The 9,811-nt window shown below is 38.3% G+C and overlaps 1 protein-coding gene across 1 annotated transcript; it reads right to left on the bottom strand.

Annotated features, from left to right (window-relative positions):
• Positions 1-8,116: 8,116 nt before the first annotated feature.
• Positions 8,117-8,590, bottom strand: LOC122729652 (diamine acetyltransferase 1-like). The gene has a single exon (XM_043968622.1). It carries the CDS (start codon positions 8,588-8,590, stop codon positions 8,117-8,119), a length of 474 nt encoding a protein of 157 aa, XP_043824557.1.
• Between the last annotated feature and the right edge of the window lie 1,221 nt (positions 8,591-9,811).

Genomic DNA, 9,811 nt, shown 5'->3' with positions numbered 1-9,811 from the left:
GTGCAGTATCACTTAAAGACCAATGATCAAGTAGGTATCATTTTCAGTAAAGGAAGAGAAGTGGTCATACCCTCTTCCTCATGATAAACGGTATTGGATCCAGTTGAGTTGCTTGCATATTAGCCGCTGGCTCAGTGACAAGAACTTAGCTTCCTTGGGATCAAATGATTCAGTTCAATCCTGGTAAACCATATTGCTAAGTCATGGAAAATGATGGCTAAAATTGGCTAGAAAGAGAGCACACCGAATGGAAAAAAGCTGAACACTAATTGTAAATCCAAGGCCCAATCTAAATGGTTTCTTTTTCCTTTTTCTATGTGTTTTGGCAGAAGAAGAGACATGGAGATGATGATGGGAAATTGATAGTGATGTCATTGTTTTTATTTTAATGAGATACATGCAATGGATTCAATCTATTAGTGATTATATTATGAACTTCTTGAGGGTAGAGAATGATCATGGGAACAATCATAAATTTGGAGTTGAAAGAAATCATAAAGGTCATTTACTCCAACCTCCTCATTTCATGAATGAAGAAAATGAGAGTCAGAGAAATTGTGATTTGTCCAAGGCCTACAGGTAGTAAACAGAAGAGGCAGGATTTGAATCCATGCCTTTTGCTTCCAAATTCAGTATTCATTCTATTGTACCATACCAAGTTTTTATCACCTGTGGCACCCCAAAGCATTCCAATGTTTGAGAACCCTAGGCTTAAGGAGGTTCATCTTTAAAGTTAACATTTCTCTTTGGTGAATGATGAGGCTGATATTCCACTGTGACTCCATGAGTTTTTACATCTCTTCCTTATCTTTAAAACTGCCTTATCTTTAAAATCAGGATGTTAACAGTGCCTATTTTATGAGTTTGTTGTGAGATAAGTGCTTTGTAAACTATAAAGTACCATAGAAATATAAGCTATTCTTCTTCCTTTAGAAATGTTGCAAGTCACTTGGAAAATCAGTATCTGCATCAGTATCATTTTATGATCATCTATCATATCTACTTCTTGGATTGAAAATATCGGGGTTTAGGGGGCAGCTAGGTGGTGCAGTGGATAGAGCACTGGCCCTGGATTCAGGAGGACCTGAGTTCAAATCTGGCCTCAGACACTTAACAATTACTAGTTGTGTGACCCTAGGCAAGTCACTTAACCCCAATTGCCTCACCAAAAAAAAAATCAGAGTTTGAAGTTTGAGTTTCTATAAGGATGGAAATGGGAATATTTTATAAATATCTACATTGAACTTCATTCATTGAAAATTTACAAAGTCTTACTGCCTCAGGGAGGGGGAGGGGAGGAACGGAGGGATAGAATTTGGAAATCAAAACTTTAAATAAAAATGCTTCTAAAAATAACAAAGTCAAATCACAGTAAATCACACTCAAAAGGAAGTCAAGGTAACAGGGAAAAGTCAAAATTGTCCAAAAAAACCCTTTTAATGTACCTTTGTTGTTTTCACATGTGGCCAGAAGTGCCACAGGGAGAAAAAGAGAAAAGAAGACCCTGGCTCTTGATTTTAAAAAGTTTGTAACCACTTAAACAAATGGTTAGAGATCATCCCTAGTGATCATATAGATGATGGACATGAGAACTACTAAAGTAATTGAGAATCATTCACTTCCAAGTACAATCCACAAATCTCAGTGATGGAAGGGCTCTCAGAAGCCACATGGTACCCAAATAAGAATTTTTGCAATGTACTTGAGAAATGGTCATTCAGGCTCTACTTGAATACCTCAAGTGACTGGAAATTCACTACCTTCTCACGCATTCCATTCCACTTTAGAAAAATTCCACTTTAGAAAAATTCGAATTAGGAGGTTTTCCCTTGCACTGAGTCTTTGTATAGAGATACTCTGTCCATTTGCCAAGAAAATCCTTTTGCCTAAAACAATGTTGAAAGGGATCAAAATATAAATGAATGAAAACTTAATGAAGAGTGAAACTTCATTGTGACCTCATCAAATATTTGGACACTTCCACAAATGTTCCACAAGATTTTTCCCAGTATGGATGTTCTATATGTTCAAACCATGATGCATTATGCTTTGTCATCCTGTAAGTTTTATTTTGTTCCCCAAGTCCTCCAGGTAAGGACCTCAATGCGCAATATCCCACAGGACCACCAGTGGTTCTTTTAATGTTTTACACATCCCATGTCAGTCCTTACATTGGCCATCTGTCATCCCTTGCTCTTACTACATTACTGCCTCCTCTAGTTCATCTTTATCAATGTCTTCTATAGCCTGCTTATACTGGTTCCCCTCACGTTTAAGTGCCTTCCATCCTAATATTAATTTATACTTATTTTGTATATTTTTGTTTGTATCTATTAATCTGTGTAAATGTCATTTCCTTGCAGTTAAATGTGAAATACTTGAGGGCAGGGCCTGCTTTTTTTTTCTTTGTATCCCCAAGCCTAGTATCATCTCTAGCATGTAACAAACAAATACTTTAAAAATTCTTGATGAATGAATGACTATATTTGTTATACACCTATACTCATTTTTATTCTTTGCTAATCATGGTATTTTGTTTTACAGACAAGTGTCTGAATAATCACAAATGATACTCAATCTATCAATGAGCATTTATTAGTGATAAATGAGTGACTAGTGAATTAATAGAGTTTTAGGGTTTAAAATTAAACCTGATACGGGACATGTAGGTGGCACAGTGGGTAAAGCACCAGCCCTGGATTCAGGAGGACCTGAGTTCAAATCCATCCTCAGACACTTGACATTTACTAGCTGTGTGACCCTGAGCAAGTCACTTAACCCTCATTGCCCCACAAAACAAACAAACAAACAAACAAAAACCAAAACAAAACAAAACAAAAAAACCTAAAATTAAACCTGATAAATAGGATGCTGTAGTTTTCAAGGCCAAAGAACAGAGCCACCACTGTGCCATGGATTCATAAGTAATAGCAGGAGTAGGAAGAGGAGAGCTCAAATATTGCTGCATTCTATCTCTCAACTAGCCAACATTTGCCCTAGGGTTTAGTTTTGCTGTCTGGCATGTCTGGGATAACTACTGGGATATTCTGAGCAAATGCAAAATTAATAGGCAGCAGCCATAACAACTCTAGACAACTGTCTATTGGTTCGTTAACTCTTCTCAAGAGTATGTAAGCCTCCATTCCACTGATGTGTAGAGAGGTTGCCAAAGAAAACCATTCTACTTATTTCACATTTATTCCTCCATATCCAAGTCATGTTATCTGCTGTTCTATAAGATTCAGGCTATTTCCTAATGATGTAAATTTTCTATCTCATCTCTGACCACATGCAACTTTTATGGGCAAAGAGAACATAAAAGGTCCCAGATCTCTTATCCCGTCTTCCAGGCTAGAAAGCTTGCCCCTTCTCTCATTATGCCCTAATTAAATTCTACTGAAATATCAATTCAACACTAACAGAAACTTCAATGAATCCTCACATTAATAGAGTGTATCACTGTCATGTTTTCACTTAAACCACATGACAATCCTGTAAGGTAAGTAGTATTATCATTCCCATTTTAGAGACGAAAATACTGATGCTTAGAGAGGTAAAATGATTTTTCCAACATCTTGTGACGATGGATAACAAGTGAAAGAGTTAGAACTTAACACCCAAGTCTCCTAATCTCATGTTCAGCATTCTTTTCATTGTGATAGGTATGAGTACAACAGAAATTTAAGACATGGGTCCTTGCCATCTAAGCTCCTCTACACCAGGGCGTTTCACTCTTTATATCCTATCGATCCATTGCCAATGCAGTGCCCAACCCAGAGCTTTGTTATTCATCCTTCATTTTCAAAGAGGACCGATGATATCACAGGTCAAGGAATTGCAAGTATATTAGATTTTAGTGAGGCAGAACTGTATACAGTCATCAGCCTCACTCTCCCTTCCTATGTCATAGAAGTCTAGCGGCAAGACAAAAGTTCAGATGACTTGCAATGGTCAAAGAGGCAATGGATGACCTTTTTGTCCAAGTTCCAAGTGTTCCACAGTGTCTACTTTAGCTGCCTTCATTGTCATTGAAACAAATTGTTCTCATCCATCACTTCATCTGGGAAAGTATTCGCATGCTTGTAAACACAGTAGGTCCTTTAACAAATGTTTGTTAATTAAGTAATTGTCCTCAAGGAACTTAAAATGTTGACAGGCAAGTGAAAATTAAGTACAAGAGGAGGAAAAGAAAAAAAACACAGCAAGAAACATTCAAGGGAAATGATTTGTGAAAGAGATAGTGTTATGAGAGTTTAAGAATAAGAGAGATTACTGTGGGCCAGCATTATCAAGAAATTCATACCAGAAGAGCTGGGATTTGGGATGGATCCTGGAGAAGGGGTAGGGGTATTTAGAATACCAGAGGGGTTCAAGGGGATAATCATAAGGGTGATGATGATATCTTTGTATTTAAGCAGTAATTTGATGTTTCAAAAGCATTTTACAAGTCACCTGATCTGAGACTCACAACAATCTTGTGAGTTAGCTGTTATTGTTATTATCCTCTTTTTATACATAAAGAAACTGAGGTTTCATGGTGGATGTTATCTTCAGGATAACACAGCTAGTAAGTGTCAGAATCAGGATTTGAACACAAATTTTCCTGCCTCCAAGTTCAATGATCCATTCTCTCTACCATCTAGCTTCCAGGAAAACAAAACAAAACAAAACAAAACAAAACAAAACAAAACAAAAACAAAACCTAAGATAAACAAAGGGATGCTCTTTCATAGAGTCTTCAGCTAGAGGAAGAAGGCCATAGAGAGAGACTGTGAGCTGGGCCTAAGAAGAATGTCACCTTCTGTACAATATGGGCTATATTTGAGCCTTGAATATTTGCAATCATACAAGAATAGACAATGGAGACTGTGACCTGGATCTGATTACAAGGTATCAGGATTAAACCTGGATTTCAGGAATCATTGATTTGGAGTTAGAAAAGTCTTCAGCAGTAATCTAGTCTAGCCCATTTATTTTACAGCTGGGAAACCTGAGACCCACCCACAGAAGGAAAGTGACTGAGCTAAATTCACACAGAAAACATAGCAAAATCTTGTATATGAACCCAAATCTCAGATTCATAAGATCAGCGATTCTGAGCTGAAGGGACCTTAGAAATCATCTAATCCAGATCTCTCATTGTAGAAAACTGAGGTCCAGAGAGGTGGATGGATTTGCCAACTGCATTTAATTAGTAAATAGCTGATTGGGGATTTGAATGGAGATCCTGTGATTCCACGTGCCACAATGTCTACATGAAATTGTGCTGTCACTTTAAAAGAACTCTCTTCATTTTTCACCCGCAAGAGGTTTTTCCTAAGCATTTCTTACTTTCCCTCCCTCTCTCTCTCCCTCCCTCTTTCCCTCTCTCCCTCTCTCCCTCTCTCTCTCCCTCCCTCCCCTCTCTCTCTCTCTCTCTCTCTCTCTCTCTCTCTCTCTCTCTCTCTCTCTCTCTCTCTCTGTCTCCCTGTCTCTCTGTGTTTCATTAAATCTTTGCTGTTTTGACCAACCTATGTGACTATTGTAACTACTTGACAACGTATTTGTAATGTCTATGTTAACTTGACTGATCTTGCTAAATCTTTCCTGCTAAGGAGGGTAATTTGAAATGTAAAGATAACTCCAAGATGGTTTCAGGCACTAATGAGATGAAAGAAACAGGCCTTTAGTTCTGTGATATGATTATGAAAGTGTGGAAAGAACAATGTTGACATTAAGAGCAACAATCCCTGAAACATTCATCCTACATCTGGTGATTGCACACAACATCAGGAGATAGGGGTCACAAATTGACCCTCCAATTATAATTCAATGATTAATTTAGCCAATGAGCATTTAATATGAGCCTTCTTTGTTCCAGACACAGTGTTAAGAACAGGGAATAGATTTTTGTTGTTTGGTCATTTCAGTCATGTCTGACCATGACTCCATTTAGTTTGTTCTTGTTCTTTGTTTTCGTTTTTTCCCGCAAGGGATACTGGGGTGGTTTGTCATTTCATTCTCCAGCTCATTTTAACAGATGAGGAAATGGAGGCAAATATGCATAAATGACTTTCCCAAGGTCACACAGCTAGTAAGTTTCTGAGGTCAGAGGTTAACTCAGGTCTTCCTGAATCCAGAGCTGGTATTCTATCTACTATATACTATCTAGCTGCCCCAGGGAACAGATACAGAGGGGGGAAAATTAAATAGTTCCTGTCCTCAATGAACTTGAATTCTATCTGGTGGGACAACATGAACATAGCTAATCAAATTCAAAGTATATACAAAATTAATATCAAAGGAATTCCATGACTGTGGCACTAGCAACTGGCAGACATTAGGATACTGTGAGCAAACCCTTGAGCTGAACCTTGAAGGGAACTGGATATTAAGATACAAGTGGTGGAGAGAAGGTACAGAGAAGAAGGAAATGCATTTCAGGTAGGGGTTGGGTAAGGTCACAAAGGTGGGAAACGAAATGACCAAAATGTTAACTGCACAGAAAGAGGCAAATATACAATAAGCCTGGAAAAATAGGTTGGAATCATATTGTGAAGGACTTTTAATGCTGAACAAAAGAGGTGGTAGTTTATTCTAAAGGCAATAGGGAGCTATAACAGTTTCTTGAGAAACTTAGTAACTTGGTCCTATCTGTGCTTTAGGAAAATAAAAATGGTAGACATGTGGAAGATGGACTGGAGAGGAGAGATCATAGAGACAGAGACATCATTTAAGAGGTTATTGTAATAGAGTGAGTCACCCAGAAGGGTTCAGTTATGAGTAAAAGTTGCTAGAAATGTCAGAGAGGTCAAATCTAGAACATTTCATCTCTGATTTAATATATGTTGGGAGGTCAGAGAGGACTTAAGGAAGACTCAAAAGTTATAAATAAAGCTGGCTTTGGGATGATTTGGGAGTTGAAAAATTAAAATTTATTCAAGTTTTCTACAACTATAGGGAAAGGATTATACTATAAAGAAACTGTTTCTAATAGACCATTCTCCCAGCCTTTCCCCAGACAATCTACTACCTATGATTCATGCATGTGAAACCCCTTAGGGTTGCTGGCTCCATGGCTCATTGGTGAAGTAGTAGTATTCCTTAATGATTATACCTGGTAGCCAGACTCAGAATATTATTAACAGTCCCATAATGTCTTAAATAGTAAGTTTCAATAATCAAAGTCTCATATGGGTTCAGCTATTGAGGATAATAATGATAACAAAAAATGTGAATTTCCTTAACTCAGGATATAGTTGCAAAATATAATAATTCCAGATATTACTACAAACACATAATTATAATCACATATACATTAAATTACAAATGTAAATGATTATTAATTCAAATTTTTCATGACTACATAATTTCCATCAACATATTAATAATAAAGTTCCCATGACCTCAGGAATCAATGTAATTTGTCCATGAATCCCTTATTTATAAGCTAAGTCTATACAATCATCAATATATTTTATTATTTTTTGCAGGGCAATGAGAGTGAAGTGACTTGCCCAGGGTCATACAGCTAGTAAGTGTCAAGTGTCTGAGGCCAGATTTGAACTCAGGTCTTCCTGAATTCAGGGTCAGTGCTTTATCTATTGTGCCACCCAGCTGCTCCCCATCACTACATTCTTTATTGGTAGTGGGTATTGCTGAAACTTTCTCTTTGGTGAAAGACCAGAGCATATCTTAGTACGCTAAAACACAATTTTATTTATTTATTTATTTTTGCAATTCGGTTGAAGGCTAGTTTGTTTTTTTTTAAACCAATTAAACAGATACTCTATGTACCAGTGTGTACATTGTACACATTTAAATGATGTATGAGAATGAAGTTTAATTCATTTACATTTTAAGATGACACTACCTTGTTTATGAGAAGATGCTCACAGGAAAGTCTGATTCCAAACTGCACACCGACCTGATGCCTTAGCACCAGACCCCAGGAACAAACATGCTACAATGCCACTGGTAATGAAGCTTTTGAATGACTCTACTAAAAGACAGGATAGAAAGCAAGAAGTTGAGTATTTATTCTACCTAGACTGGTTCAAGAATGGAATTTGTCCCCACTAATACTAGCACTTTTCACTCCTCTGCTGCCATTTTTAGTAAGTACTCCTTATTGATCTCAAAAAAGTCTCCATCCTTCCTCACTGGACAGATCAGAAGCCCCTCTTCTCTGGTAGAACTTGATGGATGGCTTATTCCATTCAGCCACTAAGAAGTGCATGCTGTTGCAGCAGTATTTGACTGCAACCTGACTTAGGTTCTTCAGAATTTCAGAACCAATGCCAAACCCTCTGAAGTCACTCATCACAAAGAAATCTTCAAGATATAACAGCTTCCCAATCCATGGGTCATAAGTAAAGTAGTACATAGCAAAGCCAACAATGCTGTATCCTTCAGGTGTCCAATGTTCTTTGGGCACTTCTGCAACCAGGCAATGGTAGAAAGGGTGATCTCCAAACCCATCTTCAAGCAGATCTTTTTCAGTAAGCACTAATTGTTCTTCCATTTTTTCATATTTAGCTAGTTCCTTGATTAGGCGGAGAATATCACTGCAGTCGGCAGGCGTGGCAGAGCGGATCACAAAATTAGTCATTTTTGCCTTTTTTGCTTTTTTTCCCTTTGCAGATTAAGCCCCTGTACTTGAACAGCAGGAGAAAGTAGTTCCTCATTCGTCTCTCGGGAGCTTCCTCTCCTCAGTCAGGCTGGCACCATGACCCGGGGTCCAGTGAAAAACAACGAAGGGTCTCTTCCCAGAGGTTTCACTAATAACACAATTAGACAGTTGCAGAGTTGTGTTAAAACACAAGTTTAAAAGAATAACAATTCCCATGGCAATAAAAACCCATTTAATTGAAATGACCAACAGACTGGACCCCTGTAACCAGGTAAACCATGAAGAGGGGTCCCACCATGAGCCCTTATCAGGTGTCCCATGGATTTCTTTCACAATTTGCTGTGTCATTCATAATTCTCTGAAGCTGATGGACATTTGTTTTGGGGTTGTTTTTTATTTCATTCATTTATTTATTTATTCATTCATTCATTATTTATTTATTTATTCATTCATTTATCTATCCATTCATTCATTTAATTAATTATCTATTTTGCTGATAGGTGTTTGTTACAATTTCCCCTGACCTATTAATATAGATAGGAACAACAGGATTGGTTAATGAGAGCACAGGCTCCTCCTGAAGATGCTGTGTAAAGATCTATTCTGTAGGATTGTTTTTGCTAGAAAGTCAGTCTCTTCCTGGAGGAAGAAGATAACTTTAGTTTTCTGAGCAGTGGCTTGAGTTGTATCCTGAGCCAACTTTTCAACCTTACCAGAGTGGATGGAGCACAGGAATCTAGGTCCTTGACCTAAATAGCTGCAGGGTGAGTGGGTGGAGTCATAGACATTGTTATCAGTCATGGCAGGAGGAGGAAGAGGTATGGTGGCCACTTCAGGAGGAGTGGGCCAAGCCTCCATGAGCTCAGCAGTATCAGAGAAGGGCTGAGTGTCTTAGCCAGAGAAGTGGGAGGAGGGGGAAATGCAGCAAGTTGAGAGGGGTCTAGGACCCTAGGGATTGGGATAATTAGGTGGGAAGCTGTCAAAAGGATGGATGAAAGGATAACAAAATGAAGGCTATGGTGAGAACGGTGTAATAGTTTGGAAAAGGTGAGGGAAGAGAAAGGTTGGTCTGAGCAGATCCCAGAGGAGTGGAAGAGTTTGTAGCAGGAGGAGTTGAAGCAGATTGGGAAGGTGAAAGCATATCTGACAAGGCACAAGTAGAGGTGGGGGAGGGAGAAGCTGGGTATGTGTTCCCACTGC

This window comes from Dromiciops gliroides, chromosome 5 (genome assembly GCF_019393635.1).
Source record: "Dromiciops gliroides isolate mDroGli1 chromosome 5, mDroGli1.pri, whole genome shotgun sequence".
In the NCBI taxonomy this organism is placed as follows: domain Eukaryota; kingdom Metazoa; phylum Chordata; class Mammalia; order Microbiotheria; family Microbiotheriidae; genus Dromiciops; species Dromiciops gliroides.
The sequence above is the reverse complement of the archived record's forward strand: the minus strand, read 5'-3'. Positions and strand labels throughout refer to the sequence as shown.